This window comes from Vanessa atalanta, chromosome 25 (genome assembly GCF_905147765.1).
Source record: "Vanessa atalanta chromosome 25, ilVanAtal1.2, whole genome shotgun sequence".
Taxonomy (NCBI): domain Eukaryota; kingdom Metazoa; phylum Arthropoda; class Insecta; order Lepidoptera; family Nymphalidae; genus Vanessa; species Vanessa atalanta.
The window spans coordinates 4143300-4166065 of NC_061895.1; the positions used below are offsets into that span (position 1 = coordinate 4143300).

Genomic DNA, 22766 nt, shown 5'->3' on the forward strand with positions numbered 1-22766 from the left:
TCAATAAGGTTATTTAAATGTAAAACTACTACCGGCTCAGAATTAAGAGTGCAGATTTTACCGTGAAGCATCGTTAAGAAATTTCGTAGTTACATCAAACATATGATATTTAAAAAGTAATGCTGGTCTACACATACGATCTTACAAAAATACATCTAACTTTCTAAGTTATTCGAAATTAAAGTTACTTAAGTTAATAGATATATGACCGAACATAGTAATCATCGTCTGCACTTAGATGACATGCGCAGAAATGTTATCACTATGACTGCTTGACCCGTATATTATCATAGCTGAGTTAGGCACTGGCAGGACGACTCGTATCACGAAACACTCAAATAATATGATTTCCGAAACAAGTGACTTATTTAACACTTTAAATTTGATATTGTGTCAGTTCTGAGTGAAGTGAATCGTGGATTTCGAAAATATATTTTAAAATATAAAAATGAATTTTTTAATTGTGATTACATTAGTGTTATGTTTCACGTCGAAGTATTCTGTCCAGGGTGAGTTTTGGAACTTTTATACCGGCTGAGTAAATATTGGAGATCGTTTCGTTTCGTTTATGGCCGTTTAGTTTTATATCAATATTAGAGAAATATATTCGTGAAATAAAAATGAATTAAACGAATTTTATGTTATATTAAAATTACTTATTTTATAATTACTATTAGCAAACTTAGTCGTCGTAAATAGATCAGATTTTGTTTTTTAATTACGTGATCACGACCTTCTCCCGGAGAGAGTAACATTTTTGAATACAGATACTTATACGAGTAATACTGCATAAATTCCAATTTTTTTTTTCAAATACTATGGACAATATTAAAATATCTTGTTTTGTTTGAATTCACTTTAATTCATAAATATCTCCTTAAAGTTTTAAAGTCCGACTTTTCTATGGTAATTTTTTTTTTTTTTTTCTTATATGTCTTTGAAATCTGATTAAGAGACAACACGTAATACTGTTAATATTCGTTCAATATGATTTAACTGAAAATAAAAATATTACAATAGTATTTTGATTAAATATTCCATTTACATCGTAGAAATATAAGAAACAGCCCATTAATGTCCTAGGCAAAGTTAACCTTAAGAGAACGACGACGAGAGACGCTTTTATTGAGTTTTTTGTAGTTTATTCTTCCAGGCTACTCCAATACGCATTGGTGTACATTAGATACAAATGTATCAAAATTTAATACGACCCACGAGATTATAAACACAAATCTAAGCAAGCACATGAAAACTCAGTGCCTACCCAGATATGAACCCACTATTTCCGCTTAAGATTCACGCGTTTTATCCTCTGAGCGATCTCCGCTCTGAGTTACACGGTAGTACACGTGAATCCATATTAACCGCCAGTATTAAGTTTCGGAGACCAGATTATAGATTAGGCACATTGTGTTTAGATATAACATATCGAGTTACGCTAACATTGCTCGTAAGAGAACTGGATCCCTTCAAAACAATATAATATGCTAAGTTTGTCGAGGTAAGCTTGTTCATTGCTAATAAATGTTATGAAATCTAAGGAGTAAAGGGCAAGACTATATCATAAATTAAACGATTAATGTTTATAATAAAAAAGGATTGTAATGAGGGTGTAATAGAGTGCAATTTTAGGTCACGGTTTGTATCATTGACATGTAATTAAAAAATATAATATTAATACACTGTGACGTCGTACCATGATCAAAATGGTCACTCCGACGTGCTAGTAATTTAAATGTATACCTTCTCGGGACGTCCTTTAGGTATAAATAGGCATGACGGTAATAGGAAACACTGTGTTTATCCCGATCACCGGCATTAACAGTGCATTATAAATATGTACATACCTAAAACAGAGGTCGGCGAGATTATCTGTAGTTGTAAACAATTGATAAGCATGAACTGCTTTTCAAGTATTTCTTGTCGTTTAACTATTTGTGAAAATATTTAGATCATTGAAATAGGTTTATTGTTTTAAGTTAACGATACGATTATAGTTTGCAATTTCTTTATAGGAATTCATGCTTTCAGAGCAGCCTTTTTTCAGAAAAGGATTTATTTCGAAAATAAATGCATTTATTTTGGATTAAACGCAATGTTGTATTTTCTTAATAAAATATTTTTGACTGACTTGTAACGTGTCTGTAAACCTTTAGGATTATCACATCTATATGTTGCTCAGATTTATATTTTTAAACAAAAGCGCAGAGTTTTTTAGTTTAATCCTTGAAATGCGTTACTTTGGGAATGACAGCTTCTGTGGAATCATGAATTAATGGAAGTGGTGTATATACTACGATATAATCATAATTAATTTCTTCAGGCGATTTTTGAAGTTATGTAAATGGAAAATCTGATGTCCCTGTAGTTTGCTAAAAACTAAGAAGGATAAATAAAGACATATATTTTAACGCTACTGGTTTAGGTCCTGATAATAATATAATAGGGCTTGAGGCTTATTTTACCATGATGCTCCATTACGGGTTGCTTTGGTCCGTAATTTTCACGGATTGGAAAAATTCTTATATAAGTTTCATATATCATATTTAATATCACAGCACGCTATGAATTATGTACACGAATTCACGTGAAAATAGTGAATTTTAACAAGTAATGTTCGTTAGAATAAGAGTTCTATGTCCAATTTTTATACGAGCGAAAATTATTACATATGTTTAATACAATAATATATAAATTACAGCTTAATTTTAACTTCTCCTATCTCCTAAATAAATATCGTAGTATAGTAGAAGGAATCACTATATACACACTCAATGTAAGCAATTTTTCTCCCATTATCTTTAAAGTATCTTTTAAAACAACTACTAGTAAGTTCAAAGAGTAAATTTTATCTATGAAAAACACGTTGACAAACTAATTTATTATTATGTAGGTATATTGTAATTTGATAAGGATTATCACAGTAATTCATGTAATTCAACATTAATCGAGTTCAATTTATTTATTTATAAAAGTTTTGCCATCAAAAGTTCGACCGAAATCAAATTTGTCAAGATTGATATTATCCGTTTATGTTTGTATAGATAATATTTAGCTCTTAATAAAAAAGGTAATTCAAAATATATTTAAAAACAATATTCCTAATATAAAACAACTATAAACAATTTCAAAAAAAGGCTTGTTTTATTTTTGTATATTTTGTTTTTCCAAGACGTCTATACTTATTATTTTGGCTATCTGCAAGTAAGTGTACCTCAGTAGCTTTTATATTGATGAAAGAATTTGAATATACATATTATATATGTTCTCGTTAAAACATTGTACTGCTTAAACATTCTTTCCAGCCATATCGTCTTTCACACAATCCATCCATCGTTTCTTCGGCCAACCCCTTCCTCTATATCTATCCACATCCATGCTCAATACCTTCCTCACAACATGTTCAACATAGCGCCAGTTTTTTTTAATCTATTTTATTCGATGTTTAAAATCTCTACTGACATAATGTTCGGCTCTTGTCTTTCTATTATTTGAGTTTGGTAGTTTGTTGTGACAACACTTACAGGTACAAGTTCTTAATTCCAGGCTGCATCTCAATCAAAATATCACAAGAATTACAAATTTAGTTTTGCTGTGCAGTCAGAACTCATTGAAGTATATAAGATAATCACAGGTCACCTACCATATCTAGAACGGACTTTATACGACAGATTCATTATCTTAAATGTTTCTATACTCCTACACCTGACTGTACTTATCTGCATTAGGTATCTACTGAAATGAATGTCTAGCTACATACACACATATATATTTCACCTATTAAAATGATATTGGGTAAATATATCTTGTTGTTTGATTATTAAAAAAGTATACCCAAACAAAAAAGTATTTACAAATCAGTTGTTAAATAATTAAGTTATTTTAGTATATACAATTATTTCAAATATATAATAGACTAAATTATATATTGAAAAATTTTAAATTATTAGTAACATTAAGCTTAATAGAGATTCGAGTAATGAAAAATAGACGCCGTCCAAGTAATAAAATCCAAGTAATGAAAGATTATTCTGTGGCATTGGTACCACTGTTGGGTTACTGAGCTAATAATTAAAGAATTCAATTATTAGCTTGACGAGTATTAACTCGTCAACGCTAAATTTTAGCATACTAGTTCTTTATATTATATTTATTTTGATCTTTATCTTACTATCCTCTACTAAATATATTAAAAACGAAGTATAATTTGCTAAGAAATCGGACATTGTAATCTTCGATAATAAGTTACGAAAGTTCAAAAATATTTGACGCGACGTTGATACTATTTCGTTGTCATTTAGTAAATTAATTTAATTTGCCGTTTGTGTTCTGTTTTTTTATTATATTAATAACTTTATAAACGTATGTCGAAATTGCATTTATATGTTCTGTTACGATTAAACACGCAGTGATTACCATTGATATTGAAATTTACTTGTACTGTGTAATCATATGTGTTTACTTTAGCTACTTCGCTGGTCCAGTGGATATAGGTTACAGATTTCGAGGATAAGGGTTCAAGTCACTCGTAGTAGCAATCCGGAGAACATATGTCGTAGAAAGGACACAAGATCCTATGCTTTGCGCCTGAACCCTTTCTGATCCCTTGTTAGTCTTGTCGTATATATCTTTTGCCGTTTACTGATAACACTTTATTAAAAAATTAAATTAAACCAATGTTATTTCTCTAGTTGTTTAACACTGCATTTCTGATATTATTGCGCAATAATCGTGCAGGTACGGATTGTCTTACGTTAATGTTGAGATCTCTACGTTACGTTAATTAAGGTCTATCGTTGATAGTTGTATGCATTTAAAGTATCCATGCACCACGGGCAATTAAAAAAAAAAGTGAATTAAGTTTTAAGCCCTTCTCCGTTCCGATAGTTGATTATAATTCAGAAAATTTAAATACAGTTAGAGTATTTCTGATAAACGATTTCAGAGTGGAGAATTGTAATTGGGTCACTGTTTGATTTACTAACATTAATTAACTATTAACTCTTGAATTCAATGTATCAAGCTGAATAACCCCTGACATAGAAAGGTCTTTAGTTTTTGATGTCGATTGATTTTGCTTACATTGTTTTACGATTCTGTGCCGGCATAAATGACATCCATTTTAATTTTCGAATCAATATCATCAGTCAAATCTCGACATTGTTTTTTATATGGTTTAAAATTTTAATAGTTAAAACGTTATTATTGACAGAAATCAATGAAATCTAATATACTATTGAATCCGCACAGGCCTTACATCAGAAGAAGTAGCTGAACTAACCGAAACGTGTTGCTCATTTGGAGAGGCGTTTGCGCTGGCATCGTCCAGCAAGGATTGTTCAGGTGCAGGCCTTCCTGACGATGTGGAACCTGAGCATAAAGATGTCTGCAGCTCATCTGTCAAGAGCTGCTGTAAGCAGCAGTTACAGTCAGTCCCTTTCAAAATATAATAAATCGTACTTTGGTAGTAATATTGATAATCTATGTTTGCACATGTGGTGGTGTAATTTTATATAACATGCATGCATGATGACTGAAAGACAATTGCATGTGGCGGAGATGAGAATGCTGAGAGCAATGTGTGCGAATGGATAGAGTAAGGAATGAGTACATAAGAGGAAGTTTGAAAGTGGCACCGGTAACCGAGAAGCTATCTGGAAACCGGCTGTCTTGGTATGGGCATGTTATGCGGAGGAATGAGGACCATGTTGTGAGAAAGGTTTTGAGTATGGATGTGGATGGATATAGAGGTAGGGGACGACCCAAGAAACGATGGATGGATTGTGTGAAAGACGATATGGTTAGAAAGAATGTTACTTGTGAGATGACGTCTGACAGAGAAGTATGGAAGAAGAAGACATGCTGCGCCGACCCCAAGTAAAATTGGGATAAGGGCAGGAGGATGATGATGCATGCATGATGAAAAAAGTCCTTACAAAACTTCTAAAGAGGCCGTTTTTCTGTCGTTTGAAAATGTTATCTTGCCTATAACAATTTTTTCTTCTAGCATCGATACTGTTTAAGCACATCTTTAATTTTCGCGCCATCAATTAATATATCAATCAAATATCATATATTAAAATTTAATATGAGTTATTGTACTAATCGAACTTGAGAGATAAATAAGTCTTACTATACAAAAAGTGAGTTTATTATTTAAAATGAAAGTACATATGGATAAAAAACTGTACATTGTTTCCAGAATCAATGAAGATTGTGATGCTGGAATAAAATTAGCAGCTTCAAAGCGATGTATGACTCCAAAAAGTGAAATAGGAAAGGTAAACATAGAATGGTTTTTATATACTGCAATTGCTGATGGTCTTAGAAACTAGTATTATGTACTTACACTATTATTATGTAGTTAAGAAAATCCCTACCTTAGATCCCTTTTATATATTAAACACACCCTTCATTTAATAATAATTTGCTCCTAACCAAAAACTAAATGAAAATCATATAGTCTTTTTTTATAAATATAATTGAAGGCAAGTTTCCAATCCAAATAGCAGACATAATAATTCAGGAGGGGCGTAGTTTAGCATTTCGGTGCTCATAAAATTTAGGGGTAAATGGATTATCTTTAGAAGGTTCAATTTTAAGTATACGACATTGGGACCATGACCGCCCTCTGCGACGGCGACTGCAATAGTTTAACAATAATCATGAATCATAACTATATAGTACATAAAAAAGGTAAAGGATTAACGCTATTTGTTGTCGAGTTTTATGAAGAACTAGCTGTGCCCGCGACTTCATGCGCGTTTGAGCTTAACAAAAAAGTTATTGTTTTAACCTAAGTTACTCCTTATTATATCAGCTGTCTGCCAGTGAAAGTACCGTCAAAATCGGTTCAGCCGTTCCAGAGATTAGCCGGAACAAACAGATAGACAAATATTATAAAAAAAAAATATTTTGGTATAAGTACCGTGTATATGCATTTAGTGAAAAGCGGTTATGTAAGTATTACAAAACAGACACTCCAATTTTATTATATGTATAGATAAATAATATTATTTTCAGACATGTTGTGAAGAATGTGCATTTGGTAGACTGACTGGTGAGTCACAAGGGAAGCTGGGATGTGGGGAACTAAGTGATGACTCCTTCAGTCCCACCAGTGCATTGAGAAAGAAAGCCTACTATCAATGTTGCATGGTACGTCACGAATATACTATGACACCACCTTAAGTTTATATTTCAAAAATCTTTAAATAAAAGGTATCAAAATATTTTGCCAAAATATCATTTACTATTGTAATACTGAACTTTCGAGAAACTTCGGATATTTAGACTATTTTATAAACGTAAAATTTACCTAATTATGAAAATGACGGAACAAAGCGTGTTTGCAACCACACTAGTATCTACACCAAAATATGTCCTGTGTGCGTTGTTGACTAGTCTAGAGCCCGTGACCTTAGAGCCCGTGACTCTAGATTCCTTGGCCGAAATCTGTCAGATGAACATTATCATGTATTAAATAAAATATCTTGTTATTAGGACGCTTCAGAAGAACTAGAGACTACAACAGAAAAAAAAGAAACAACTACGACTGAAAAACCTAAAGAGAAATGTAAGGCTAATTCTTGTGATCATATTTGTACGGATGACGATGGCAAGTTGCGATGTTCTTGCCGTGAAGGTTTTAGACTTCAACCCGATAAAAAGTCCTGTAAAGGTATCGTCGAATTTAGAATTGGTTTTATCTGTTAATAATTTTGTGAGTTATTAAGGTAAGTGAGGTACTAACAAAGGGCTTGGATCATTCGGTGGTGGTAAATTATCACGTCTCATACAAGATTATAGAAATAAATCATTTAAAACTTAACTTTTTCAACAGTGTTTTCTGTACAAATTATTTAATACTTTTTTTTTTAAATATATCGATGTAAATAATCAGACCTAGTGTGTATACTGCGGATAAGGATAATTTCTAGTTTCGCAAAAATATTGATACTTGAAAGCCATCTATTATAGAGAAGTTATAGTATATGCAATAATTTGGAGGCACGGTATTGCCCCCGGACTATTTCTCGATGAACTTCGTCGTTCTTTGTTTATAGCTTGGGTTTGTGGGGATTAAGCGAAATAAACAAAACTTTCGGGACTTGTCTCAGGGTCTCAGGATAGCTTATTAAACATATACATTTTTAATTACATAGCTTACTTACTTTACATTTTATTTATATCCAAAAAACCCTGCTTTCATCACTGACACTGAAAATCTTTTATAATAAATTTTGTCGCAAGCAACTTGCACAAATTTCACCATTAATATTTTCATGTGAAATATTGCCAAGACGAGACTATATGGCTCTTACTGTCAAAAAGTTAACAGATTTAATGTAGAACTCAAGCACCTAAATCTACACAACTTCACTCTACAAAACCTACCTTACAAACTCTAACCTTAGTCAAAATATGTGGCTTGGCCGTTGGCCAAACATCAACAAACATTCAACTTAACGCATCATATACGATGTACTTAAGAAAGGAGAACATCGCAAATGGGATGAAGGAGTATAGGGCAGGAAAACAAAACACAGGACGTAGGTGACAGATAGTTGTATCTCAGTATATTATTATCGCCTATTGACAATGAAGAAACTAGTTTATAAAATACGTATTGAACATCATGAATTTGGATTGGTGACATACATTTTATTTCCGGAAATACCAATCGGTCGGTCTTTATACATACATCATCTGTGCAGTCGATGCAACTAAATATAATGGAAACTAATATTTACTAAACATTTGGATATAATATACATGCGTTTTCTTCATTCTGAGGTTTTCCCTTAGTGGTATAATATATGAGCTCTCAAAAGTAAAGAATATGTATTGATTGAATGAGTATTACATTATAAATTTCTAGATATAAATGAATGTGCTGAAGCTATAGACGATCTTTGTACGGCTGAAGACACTGTCTGCCACAACACCGAAGGTTCATTTAAGTGTGTTCCTCTAAAGAAGAGAGACGTAAGTTTGAGCTGTCCTCCTGGATTTAAACGAAATGTAATCAACCAAGTCTGTGATGGTAAGATTAAATAAGCGAAAAATACTCAAAAAAATAACATTAAATAACATTAGTTACTAATAATATTTGCTTTTTCAGATATAAATGAGTGTCGACTTCCAAAACCTCCTTGTCCAAAATATTTATGTGAAAATACGATAGGAGGTTACAAATGCGCAGGAAAACCTGGAAAACCGTTCAGTGAGGATGCTACAAAACCTACCCCAGAATCTGTTGCGGGTACGACACCACGCGCCAAGGTTGACATTTGTCCTGTAGGATTCAGAGCTGGTCCTGACGATGAGTGCTTAGGTAAATCTATTTTAAGTGTCCATTTGTATTTAGATTATGAGTTGGAGTTAATTAGGATTTATTAAAATCAAATCAAACAAATCATACCCTGATGCAAAAGGGTTCTATCGTTAAAATAATGTGTACAGGTTTTTTTTTTTTTTAAATCAAACAATTATTTTAACCTAAATGTTATTTATTATAACATTAGGAATGAGCTATCTTATTTATTAAAATCTCAGGAAGCATATAGGTATATCACCAAGTGGATGTACTGTAACAGTTGTTTTATTTTGATACTGACAAAAAAGTTAAGCGTCTTTTGACGAATTTATACAGTTTAACGTGAAATTAATAAATGGGTACGTATACTAATTTGAGTTGAATTATGAATATAAGTATGATCAATTCGAACCAAACGCATAGCTGACGAATAATGCAATAAATTTGGTATTGATATTAATATTAATATAACTTACATAAGTTTTAAGTATAGAAATTGATCATATAGTCATTATGAAGGGTAATGAAAAATCTGTAAACTGCAGTCTGCTGCAGATGTATCAGTAATCCTATTCTCATTATAAGTAATATAAAATAATGATTTTAAGGTCCCATTTTTGTACGCATTGATTAAATTTTATAAAGTGATAATGATGCATTATATCGCTGAAAGCATTCTCATCTTCTCAACGGATAAAAATATTTCTTAACAGACATCGACGAGTGTGAGGAGACTTTGGACGACTGCCAGCGATTATCCCAGCACTGTATCAATTCTCACGGCAGCTATTTCTGCCAGGATCATGTTTCAAAGCGATGTGCACCTGGCTTCAAGGTTAATTCGGGCACCGGTATTTGTGAAGGTATCACTTACAATACGTAAAATCTTAACAATGAAATATATTTTAACCTACAGTTATCTTATACATGTTTAATTAAATATCTGCCACTGGCTAGAATAAATATATTATATTAATGCCAAAGTTGACAGGATAGACTATATCTTAAAAATCTACATCATAATAACATGCTATGTAGCTTGTGTCCGTCCAAGAAACTAAACTAAAATAATATAGATATCCCTAATCATAGTAGTTTTAGCGTGCAAAAATAGCAGTTGGTCATATCTCTTCGACAATTAGAAGATCTGATGATCTTCAAACGGCTGAACATATTTCCTTGATCATGAATCCTCAACACCTTCCAAAGAAAAAGTAAATAAATCAAATTCAGTTCACCCGTTTAAAGACTACGATGCAATAAACACACAGACTTTTAAAATCCCTATTTTTGCATCAGGGGTTAAAATAATCGACACATATTTATGTATTATTTCCAGATATTGACGAATGCGAGGAAAGTTTAGAGGTTTGCAAAAGAAATGAGGTGTGTATCAATCTGCCGGGAGCGTACAACTGCAAGTCTAAGATCAGCACATTACCAAAGTAATATTATTTTTATATCTAAGATTTAAAAACATAAATAGAAATAATGCGAACTTATGGTAAATAGGCTTTAAGAGCAACAGTTGTAATATTTTGGTAAACGATGAAACAAATGGTAGCCGTTTGCTTATGATGCTTAACTTGGCAAAGATTTCTTTTAAGATTTGATCAACAGGTATATTTTCTTTATTAGTCATTGAACTGTCTTTTATTCAGATTAGCAACGAAAACATGTCAAGAAGGAACACGTGTTCGACCTGGTGGAACTATTTGTGAAGGTATTAACTATTTCTCAAGCAACAACAATATGCAAATCGAACTACTTTTAATAACTCAACCTCATAATATTTTTCCGCTTTCAGACATAGATGAATGTCGCGAAGGATCACACTTATGTGATCAGTTTCAAAATTGTATTAATACATTTGGAGGGCATGAATGTCGCTGTAAAAATGGCTTCGAGTTAGACTCTACTTCAGGATCGTGTGTCGGTTTGTAACAAATCTTGATAATTTTTCAAAAATATACCTCATCTGGATCTATCAAATAACACTGGTAGAATTAGGCGGTGGCAACTAAAATAACCAGATTGTGACTCTAACAAATCCTTAATTGCCCCGATGTTTGATAAAATTTAAGAATAATTAATTTCACTTAAAATAACAAAAGGTTAATGTTTACCAATGTGCTGTTTAACTGTCATCGTGATTCCTAAATATTAACTTATTTATATTATATTTAGCACATTACTGCCACTTCCATATTAAGATGGTTTATTTATCTGGTAATCATTATTATGCATCCTCAGATGTCGACGAATGCGCTATGAAACTAGACAACTGTGCACCTGGGCACCATTGTCTGAATGTTTTGGGTTCCTTTACGTGTACCCGACGAGCCTTAACCACCAGCACAACAACCGCATTACCAGCCTATGAATACGAATATTACGATTTTGAGTGAGTTGATATTGTTTTGTTTTTTTTTTTTAAATTATTATTTAATATAAATGTATTTTTATCAACACACAATTAGGCTGGTGATTTAGTTATTTCAATAAATCAATATTAGGTAATTTGTTAATTCAATGCTTTTGGTCTTTAAATAGGGAAGAAACTACTGAAACAACTGCATCTACTACCTCTTCTACTACAACATCAAGACCGACTACAACAAGTACTACAACACTACGACCCACTACTACGAGTACAACAACTACTACAACACCACGGCCAACTACTACTAGTACAACAAGCACTACAACACGACGTCCAACTACAACTAGTACAAGTACAACACTAAGACCAAATCCACCACCCAGAAGATATTCTCATTATCCGAGACCAGGCTTCCGAAGAACTACAACACCTATACCACCATATAGAAGACCAGATTACTATCCAAGAAGACCAGTCAATCCATTCTCTCCAACAGAGGTAACAGTAACCAATTCGAGAGATCCAGTTACAATAGAAAGAGATCGTCAACCTGACGGTAGTTATTCTGTGAATACGAGCGATATACCCAAAGAAACATGGACTGTAGTTAGTGGAAAAGAGAGTACCGATGATTTTGATCCAAACCAACTCCATTGTCTTAATGGATATGAGAGAAACGAACGAGGGGAATGCATTGGTAATATTTGTATTTGTTTATTTTTTATAGAAACCTAAAAATAATCACAAATTTTGAAATTAAATAACGATATTCATGCTATAACAATTTAAATAGAGATTTTTTCCGGATAGTTTAATTTATTTGGATAATTATGTTGATTCTTTTTCAGATATAAATGAATGTAGAAACAATAGGAACCTCTGTGGTGTATCAGAAGTTTGTATCAATAGTCCAGGCGGATACAAATGCGAGTGCAAGCTTGGTTACAGCATCGACGATTCTGGAAAGTGTGTGATTGTAACACCTCCAACTACTAGCAAGCCTACTACGACCACAGAGAGAACAACTCCTCGTGTAGAACCAACAGGTAATTAGCTATTACCCATATAGGATACTATATTTATATAAGAACATTTATTATTAACATTTAGTCCTAAAATACTATATTAATCTTGATCGCGTGGAATGGTAGCAAGAATGCTAGCAGCATTTCCGCGTTGAATCGTAATTCCGATATTCTGGGCTAAAAGCGAACCAGCTCTCCTGTCACAAGTGGAGGCAATAAGTCGAGCTGTTATACTTTCAATGAAGCTTTTTGCACTACTACTCTTGTATGGTTGTACAAAATTAAGATTTAACTGGTTTAAATATTTATTGACAATGACACATTAATGAAAAAACGTAATAAAATCCTATCTATCGGTTTAGCTGTTACCAACTCACATCTTTTGATGATTGACAAACTTGTTTAATTTTGAAAGAGTATTTGTAATGATTTACATCAGTAGCTTATCGCAATTGCTTTACGATCAAATTTTTAATACTATTTTTATTATACAGCGTCTACTCCAGGAAGAACTCCAGGATGGTTACCGTGGGTTCCTGGTCGCAATAACCCACCACAAAATTGTGAACTAGGACACACTTATAGCAGCACTCAAAAGAAATGTATTGGTACGTGAAGCAAGTGGGTAATTATTTATTAGTTAATAACATCGCCAGTCATAAGATTGACGTTTTGGAAGTCGAACCCATTGGGCATTCATTGACTAATTTATAGTTTTTTTTTATTTATAGGTTAATTTCCAGAAATATTGTTTTGTCTATTTTTGGTTTATTTAACTTTGTTTTACGATAGACATTGATGAATGCGCGACTGGGAGAGCAAGCTGTGCGCCAGAGGAAGACTGCATCAACACCGATGGCGGCTACAGCTGTGTGTGCGGCCTGCGCTGCAGGACCAACTCAGCTACACCTGCTTATAGTAAGTCTAATTGTACATTTTACATTTAATAGAATGTTCTAAATTTCCTAACAAAAACTTTAGATTTTATCTCTACTAATATTATAAATGTGACATTAATTCTATTTGTCGGTCTGAATTTTGGTATGAAGCAAGCTTGAACTCCCAGGAAGAGCATAGGCTAATTTTGATCCCTAAAACTTTACGACCAATCCCTAAAACGCAAGCATAGCCGCCAGGCGACAACGAGTATTTAATGAAGCAAGGAGTACGCGAAGTCTAGACCAACGTCGTAGTATAATGACAGATTATTTTTTGCTCAAGTGCATTTGTAAGTAAGAACGTTTAGCTGACACAAAGATCAAGTCGCGGTAGTTTTGAAGGGAAGAAAAAAGTAAAATAAAATTACATAAATTATCAGGATTCCATTAGAAATGATGTTAACTATTGAAGATATTTTGTATTAAAATTGTTCTATATTATTTTTAAAAAATGATTTACTTAAATAAACATTGTAGCATCAACATCTTCTAAAAACCTTATTATCTTTTAAAGCTTACCGCGAGACCCCGCCATCTTACACACCGGATTCGACAATCATAACAGTCGGGGCACAGTATGGTCAGAGAGGAACCCACTACATGAGGCCAACTTACACGCGTCTGCAAGAGACGGGCGCGGTGGTCACCACTTGCCCATGGGGTTACAAGCTGACTCCCGATAGAGTTTGCGTTGGTAAGACAATTCATAGTGTTACAAAGCTTGCGTTTTTTCACGACTACGCTAAATGAGGTTTTACTCCAGTTTGGTTTGTAACAATAATAATAATGAAATATATGGAAAACACACTGGAATTACCTCCTAAACAAACCCTTTTCTTAAGATATTTTAAGATTAATCATCTTAAAATATCAGTACCTTATAAGTATTCAAACCAGAGATCAGTTTTACGTGACAGTTATAAAAATATTGCGGGAACAACTTTTTCTAATATTATCTTAGAGAATGAGCCTGGGTGTTATGATTAGATTAGTAATGGATTATAGAAAATTATTCATAGAATATATTTAACTCTATAAGTTTACCATCAATAATGTGATAATGACTGTAAATGAGACGCTGGAATTGCTGATTAAAAAGTGATCACGTAGACGTCTCTTAAATTTCCTATTTAATCAAAGTTATATAATGATGATATATAATATACCATATAATCATGAATCATGATAGTATAAATAATTAGTTCTTCTACAATCCATTAGATATTGACGAATGTGAACGCAACGTGTCCGAGTGTGGACCGCAACAGCGCTGCGAAAACTTCTATGGAGGATATTCTTGCCAATGTCCGCCCGGACACAGGAACATTGGCAAGAACTGTGAAGATATTGACGAATGCAGTTACGGCAATGTAAGATTATTAAGTAATTAAAAGTCAATGGCAAGTAAGTTAATGGCATTAAAGAACTGACAACAACAGACGATAAAGTACGTGAAAGATCCTATACTTTATCATATTCAAATATTAGGATACACGCCTTATACAGTGTTTGGCAAAGAAGGAAAACAGCGTCAGGAAAATGGCACGTGTTGGCTAAAATGTAGTCAGATAAATGTTAAGAAGGTATTATGTTTCGCATATATGGGGGAATATGCTGCCACTACTTTACATAAAACATTACCACCACTAGTTTTGGTAAACGATGAAACGATAAACGGCTGCCTTATAAATAAGTATGGTGTGCTTGGGGCCCCACCGTCGGCATTTCATCCAACATATTATCGTTTGCTCACGATGTTTTACTTACCGAAGAGTTCGGTTAAGATCGCCTAACTTTTCTTTCCACTGGAACAACACGTATATATGGTGAAGTATGCTGCCTTGAAGCTTTAAAAAGGGAACATTAACCAGTTCGTTATTAATTATAGTTCCGTTAGAATATAATCATACATCGCATTTTAATTATAATTAGGTTATAATGACTAAAATTATAACGTGAAAATTAGTATATGCATAATTTATAGCCTGTTCTTTCAGATATGTTCGTACAACGCTCGTTGCGTAAACACAGTTGGATCGTACCGTTGCGAATGTTCGGACGGGTTCCGTAACGCTCCGACCAATGACAAGGTGTGCGTGGATGTTGACGAGTGCGTCGACACGCCATCGCTTTGTGAGCACAGCTGTGCCAACGCCTGGGGTGGTTACCGGTGCTATTGCAACCGAGGATATAGGCTGAATAATGATAACAGGTGCGCACATACATATTTCAAAATGTTATTTTGTGGAATCAACCAAACAGTATCTGTGTTGAGACTGATTTCAAAAGGCTAAATGATTTGGATATAATTCTTCTGTATGTGTGTATGTAACGGAATTCTCTAGAAAAATTGTTCTGTTTCTGTGATTTTAGTAAGTCTCAGGATAGTTTAGTTTGGATTAGATTAGCGAACAGCTATTAAAGTATTAATAGTAAGTAGTCGAAAAATATTTGGAGTAAGTTTTTGTTATGAAGGAATTATCGAATTTATTGAAATTACATGTAATATTTTATGAGAAAAAAAGATAAGTCACGAATTCGTCCTACTGTTTTAATCTCACTTATGTAAAAGCCTAGATGTATCCAGTTAAGTTTTTTTCTTGGTAAGTATATCAAAGTTCACCTTAGTGACCAGTAGAAGCACAAAATAATTTAAATGTTCTTATATGTGTGATAAGTAATGTGCAATTTATAGGACGTGTGTGGACATAGACGAGTGTGAAGAGTGGGGCCGCGCGCGGTCCCGAGGTCGGCTGTGCGGTGGACGCTGTGTCAACGCGCCCGGCTCCTACCGCTGCGACTGCCCACAGGGGTACCGCATCGGGGAAGACAAGCGCACGTGCATAGGTGCGGAAAAGCTTAAGTCATTAATATAACATTTTATGACCTTTTGTAATCATCATCTACATCATTATTATCATCAAGAGTTATTAATAATATAACATTCTATGACTTTTTGTAATCATATAATGTGGATGCATTATCAAGTTTGTAACCATCATCATGATACTATTTGGGCAAACATAGCAGGTCTCGAGTCTCAACCTGAATGTCCTGGGTCGGAGATCATTAGATCTGGCAAAGAGTTCCAGGACTTACGCCAGATTTAAAATTTACAAAGGCCCTTGTGTGCAAAGTCTCGTGACACAGGGTCGCGAGGCCATTAAACATACACTGCCGAGCGCAAACACGCAGTAACTTTTTCTCTCATAATAAGAGGTTAGAAGAAATAATAGGAAAAAAGCCATTTTAATGTTATCTTTCCTCTAGTTGTAAGCAAATAACCTGGTTAACAGATATCGACGAATGCGAGTCGGGTGAGGCGCGCTGCGGAAACGGAGCGGGTGAGGTGTGTCAGAACACGCGCGGTGGGTATCACTGTCATCACATCGACTGTCCACCCGGCTATCAGCTAGAAGGAAAACAGTAAGTTATTTTAATATATATAATTTATATTGTTCATCATTTGCTTGTCATTTGTGATGAAGGTAGTGTGATTATATACCGCTTTACGTAGCGTATAAGTCGCCAACTTCAATGGACAGCTTGAAGGCTAATTGTTGATAATATCAATGAATGCACTTAAACTGGTGTCGTAAGAGGTGAGAAGAGGTGGTTTTTATTCTACTCCACAGAAAAGGAATCGGTAGACATGTTTATATGACTACAGTGCCAAAGCTACTTCGTCTGTTATATAATCATTTTTTTTATTACAAATCTACTAGGAATAATATTTTTTTCCTTTATTAATTTAATCATTTTTATAATGACGTTTTAAAAATATTCATATCGATATTAACGATAACTTTTTCCAGCAAATGTACGCGTATCCAGCGTTCGTGTCCGATATCAGATTGGGGATGTCTTCATCAGCCCAGCACCTACAGTTACAATTTTATCACTTTTGTTTCCAAATTATTCCTTCCAATGGGTAGTGTAAGTATATTACAGTGTAGATATTATTTAATTTAATCGTATCATAGTTACTTCTAGCTTGTAATGTGGCCGAGTTTTCCATATCTCAAAACATGTAGTTATACTCAAGTTTACTTCTGTATTATAGAAAGATGAATTTGGATAATCGTATTTGTTTCCGCAGTTTTCAATAAAAATAAGTGTTAAAAGACCGTAAAAGATCTCGGCTTCGACGATCATTTTTTCGTTCGATAAATTGTATTATAATTACACAGGTGGACCTATTTTCAATGCAAGGGCCAGGCTGGCTCGACTCGGTAGTAAACTTCGAAATGCGTCTTTTGAACGTGAAAGCGGCGCCCGGCGTCGAGCCTGCAGATATTAGTTGTTTTGGGTATGTCGCCTTTATTGTGTAATAAAAAGAAAATCAAATTCAAAAGAAAATCCCACTATAACATTCAAGTGATTTGGTTTTACATGATTGCATATTGCTTAAGAGTTCTGATTAAACGAATGTTTATACTCGTACATACATTCTGCTTATTATCTTGCTTAGTATGTTTCCAGCAATTTTGGAAAAGTTACTACTGTGGGAATAAGAGGCAGTGTTACCTCTGTTTAAATTTACTCTGTTCATGGACACTATAATAATACCACTAATACTTATATAATATGATCAAAATTGATATAAAACCTTTAAAGAAAAGTTATCAGATAAGATAAGAAATACAAATTGTTTTGAGTAGTATCGCAGTTAGTGTTATAAGTTAATCTCTATGATTTTTTTCAGCATGCGACCTACAGCTAACGTTTGCGTCGTATCTCTCCAATGTTCGCTCGCCGGGCCGCAGGTTGCGGAGCTGGAGTTAACGATGTCTCTGTACCAACGAGCACAGTACGCCGGCAGCGCTGTAGCGAGGCTCATCGTTATTGTATCCGAATACGAATTCTAATTAAGGGAATAAATGTACAGTTTTTTTTTAAATAAATCATAATTTAAATAATGTTCAATCAAAGTTTATTTTCGTGCTAACTTGAAACGTATTAGATGAAAATGTAGACGTACTTACCAAATTGTCTAAGTTAATATTTAGAGATTACAATACTATAATTGTGTTCAGCGATGAAAAAACATGTGGCGTTCTATATCTTTTGATGTCGCCATCGTTTAATTTTCGTAAATATAGTAGGTAATGTAAAATTATACTGTGCTTGTTATAAGGACAAAACAATATTGTATATGTTAAATAAGACGCCTGTCTAATGAACTTTGTAAATATAAAATGTCAGAAAGCCGCGTGCAGCGTCTGCTAAGAACACAATTATTCTATGACCATTTCTGCTTTTTGCTGTTGTTCACTTTTGGTTGATTCTTGTTATACTATTAACTGTATTTTAAAAATCGGTAAACGAAACTATATTTTTTTTAACATTGTTGTAACGTAAATATTCGATTTACGAAATATTTTAAATGATGAATTCGATAGAACTTAAACTACTTTAAGATTACTTAATTTTATTTGTTTTAGAATGTTTCCACTTCATAATGTAAATTAATATTTATTTGTTAACTACGTTATAATAAAATTATACAAAAAACGATTTGAATCTATTATTGCTATTCATATGTTATAACGAATATTATTTAGAGAGGTATATGAACTTAGATAACAATGATATAAATATTTACATTTAAAATAAATATCATTCTAGATAAATAATATTCACTTCTCTTGGGTCACTGAGCTCTTTTATTCGACATCCATTTGATTGTTATTATCGTCTTACATAAGTACATACCTATATATTTGTTATGAAAGATTTTATCGCTTTTTATGAACAACAGCTAAAATCAAGAAGTGATAAATGTGAAGAAAAAATTATTACTACTTGATTTTTTATTAAGTGTTTTTGCTAATAGTTGTTCGATTTACAAATAGACACCTATTTCTTGTTCTTGAAAGTTGATTGGTTAAAATGTCTTTTGGACCGAACTACTAATTTTTGTTAGACGCAATATCTTGTAGTACAAATATAGGAAAAAATCCGAAAACCGGTAAAATTTTCAGTATTATGAGGTGGTACGGAACGCTCAGAGCGCGATTAACACGCGCTTGTCCGATTTTTTTTAAACGGGGCATAGATGACCATTTCCGTAACTAACTATAAGGAATATAAAAAAAAATCCGTCTCGAGCCCGAAGTATTGTAATGAAAATTATTATTAGGTATATATTTTTGAAAAAGCAATATTTCTAATATCCAGAAATCGAAAAAAGCTTACCTGCATAATGAAACCATTTGATAGTGTGGCTAATAAAAATTCTGTGTAATAATATATATGGCAAATCTAAGTTTTGATTGTTAGGTACATAATATAATACATATTTGTAAAAAGTAATAAAATTGTTTGTGTCGAAATTTCATTGTCCCTGATTACATGCCTAGTATTTCTAATATTTGACAGTAAATCTGAAGGCCTTTTTTGGAATTAGTATTTAGGGTAAATGGTAACTAAACAAGACTAAGAACTCAATGGTTATAATTTTACACTGACTATTTTATTTATTATCTCTAGGCGGTTAAAGGCCACAGTAAAATATTATTTTGTAAACAATTGAATTCAGAACTTCAATTGAATTGGGGCCTGTAGTTTTATATATGTTTTTTGTTCTTCACTTCATTTATTACTAATTTACTTTTAACTGAGCCCGAATTATTTGAGTAATTCTAATAAGCTTTGGATTTGGCCGTCCACGCCCTGTTGAAAAATTCAACATTATATAAAAATATAAATGTTTATTATACTTTAATAGATCATGTCATTTTTTTGTGTTATTCAAGTAAACAGAGGAATTTAAAGTGTTACCAGCTCTATGTTAATAATAGCTGTGACTTTATTGATGGTAAAATATATTCTGTTAAAAAAAAAAAAAAACAAATAAAATAATGGCAATATAATTTCTTTTAATTTTTATTAAGCACAAGCGTTCTGTTACACCATGATATCGGTGTTACTTATTATATACACATACCTACAGGTAATTATGCATTACATTAGTAACTGATTATTTCAAGATCACAACGTAACATAAATTTTAAATTATATCTAGACAACATAGTGGAAACATCACGCCTCTAACAATCTGGTCCCTTATCCATTTCGCTCTTCGCCGCACCAAAAGATACAATTTAAAAAAAAAAAAAAACGATGAAAACACACTGGTTAAGATTGACAGATATTAGAAATTATTGCAAAGCGTTTAAATAACATAAAAAAAAAACATTACACAACCGATAATTTATATATAAAGCAGGTAAATAAACCTTTGATAAAAAATTGTGATTTTTATATATAAACACCAATTTAACTTTAATTAAGTTTTCTAATAAGAATGAAATGTTACCCATTAGTATTTGAAATATTAATGGATATAATGACATTGAAAAGTAAGATATAATAATAATATTTACAAACATTCAATATATAATACAATAGATTTCTTCAACACTAGGTATGTTTATAGAAGTAAAACGATAAATTTTCAAAGCTACCGTATAACTGCAATTAAATAGATATACATTTTTGTAATTGATTTTTTCATTGCTTTATGGATGTCTGTTGCTAACATTTGCTAAAGCTGTGGCACAGCAGTAGGGTATAGTCTAATAATTATTATTTGCGACAAACAAAAAAATATATTAAATTTGATATTTATTTCAATTTGTAAAATTACCATATACGTTATCTAGTTAATTGCAGTGTCACAACAAATAAAATAATCGTTTTAAATACATTACAAATACATTTTAGTTGCCTCAGAACATATGACATGGCTGCCGTACACATAGACATATATATACGTAGAAGCTGATTCAGTTTAAAATATTTCAACTATTTTGACAGGACAATCTAACGCTTACTATCCCTTTTACCTCTCCAAGTTAGAGGGAGAATACTATATTTTTATCATTGTGGACTTATTCTGTGGCAAGAATCGGTGACTTTAGTTTAAGGAAGATCAGTGTAATTATAATACATTAAGATAGCTAAATTGTATTAAAAAATATATCAAATACACGAGTGTGAACACAACCTAATACTTAGAATTAATAGACTGAGGTTAAACATCTACGTTAAATTAAAATATGTATTGTATTTTTGTTAGGAAAGAATATTTCTTATGAGAAACAATTTATTCTGAAATTAAACAAATCCGGATGTATTATGAAAGCGTTTCTGTTTTCTTTTTCATTTCTTTTAAGAAAGCACTTAAACAAAATTAATTGGTTCATATGTGAAAATCTCTCACCAGTTTAAGCCATTACTTAGATCCTTATACTAAGTGACACAGTAATTACACCAAGTCACTTACGATTCAAATAGAAAAACAGCAACACAAAGGTTTGATATTCAAGTTGAAAACTGTGATTGCAAGTAGTCAAACACTTATACGATAAGTCTAATACAATAAATGGCATACAGTCTTGTAACGCAGCGGAGTCAATTATATACAAGAGGCGAGTTGGAAACACTGAGTTTACAAATTTGATATGATACTATAAATTCGTGTATTGCTAACAACATTTTCTATATAAATCACTGATGTACAGTCGAGGTAAAAATTGATTTATACATAAAATTTTTTACAGATCTTTTGAATGGTACTGAGTGATCGTGACATACTTTTACATTAACGTTATATCAATTACAAGAAAAATCTAAATTAAGGAATGCTAAAAAAGAGACGTAGAAAATAAAAAAAAATTAAACTAAAAGTATTTCAATGTGATTTTGTAGAAGAAATTAAAATAGTTCTTATTGCTTGTTACACTGTAATTTGATAACAAATGTACTTTTGTCATATCATACTTTTTTTTTTGTTACAATGCACAAGTATTTGCACAAGTAGTAGTTTTGGTATTTCTAAAAGTAATAAGTTCTACTTTTAACAAATGGTAGATACAATATTCAAAAAATAGAAATCATTGATATATTTAAGACGAAACCACTAGTTTTCATGAGTTCTAAATGTTTTATTATTATACAACAGCAAAAAACGCTATTAATTAGACAACATACATTAGGAAGGTCATTACTAAACATTAGGCTTTTGTTAATAAAAAAAAATATATGTCAATTCCGACAGTTATATGATAACTATCCATTAATCGTTGAAAAAGAAC

General features: G+C 32.4%; 1 protein-coding gene across 2 annotated transcripts; it reads left to right on the forward strand.

Moving 5' to 3' along the window:
• The first annotated feature begins 279 nt into the window (after positions 1–279).
• LOC125073690 (fibrillin-1-like) lies at positions 280–18591 on the forward strand. 2 transcript variants are annotated; one of them, XM_047684656.1, is made up of 24 exons: positions 280–509; positions 5251–5428; positions 6203–6281; positions 7024–7158; positions 7504–7681; positions 8882–9046; positions 9125–9337; positions 10033–10182; positions 10659–10764; positions 10981–11042; positions 11127–11255; positions 11573–11723; positions 11873–12399; positions 12551–12748; positions 13222–13335; positions 13520–13645; positions 14180–14359; positions 14887–15035; positions 15663–15877; positions 16361–16512; positions 16962–17091; positions 17481–17601; positions 17856–17974; positions 18371–18591. In XM_047684656.1, exons 1-24 carry the CDS (start codon positions 449–451, stop codon positions 18531–18533), a joined length of 3801 nt encoding a protein of 1266 aa, XP_047540612.1. In that variant the 5' UTR covers positions 280–448; the 3' UTR covers positions 18534–18591. The 2 variants fall into 2 exon arrangements, with proteins under 2 accessions (XP_047540612.1, XP_047540613.1); XM_047684657.1 differs by having other exon boundaries at positions 7504–7576.
• The last annotated feature ends 4175 nt before the right edge of the window (positions 18592–22766 follow it).

What these genes read in the sequence shown, in the direction of transcription:
- LOC125073690 (XM_047684656.1), top strand. Translation starts at nt 449, where the DNA reads ATGAATTTTTTAATTGTGATTACATTAGTGTTATGTTTCACGTCGAAG. An exon ending in GGGCACCGGTATTTGTGAAG is followed by an intron (nt 10,183 to 10,658) that starts GTATCACTTACA and finishes TATTATTTCCAG; the next exon opens with ATATTGACGAATGCGAGGAA. An exon ending in AAGATCAGCACATTACCAAA is followed by an intron (nt 10,765 to 10,980) that starts GTAATATTATTT and finishes TCTTTTATTCAG; the next exon opens with ATTAGCAACGAAAACATGTC.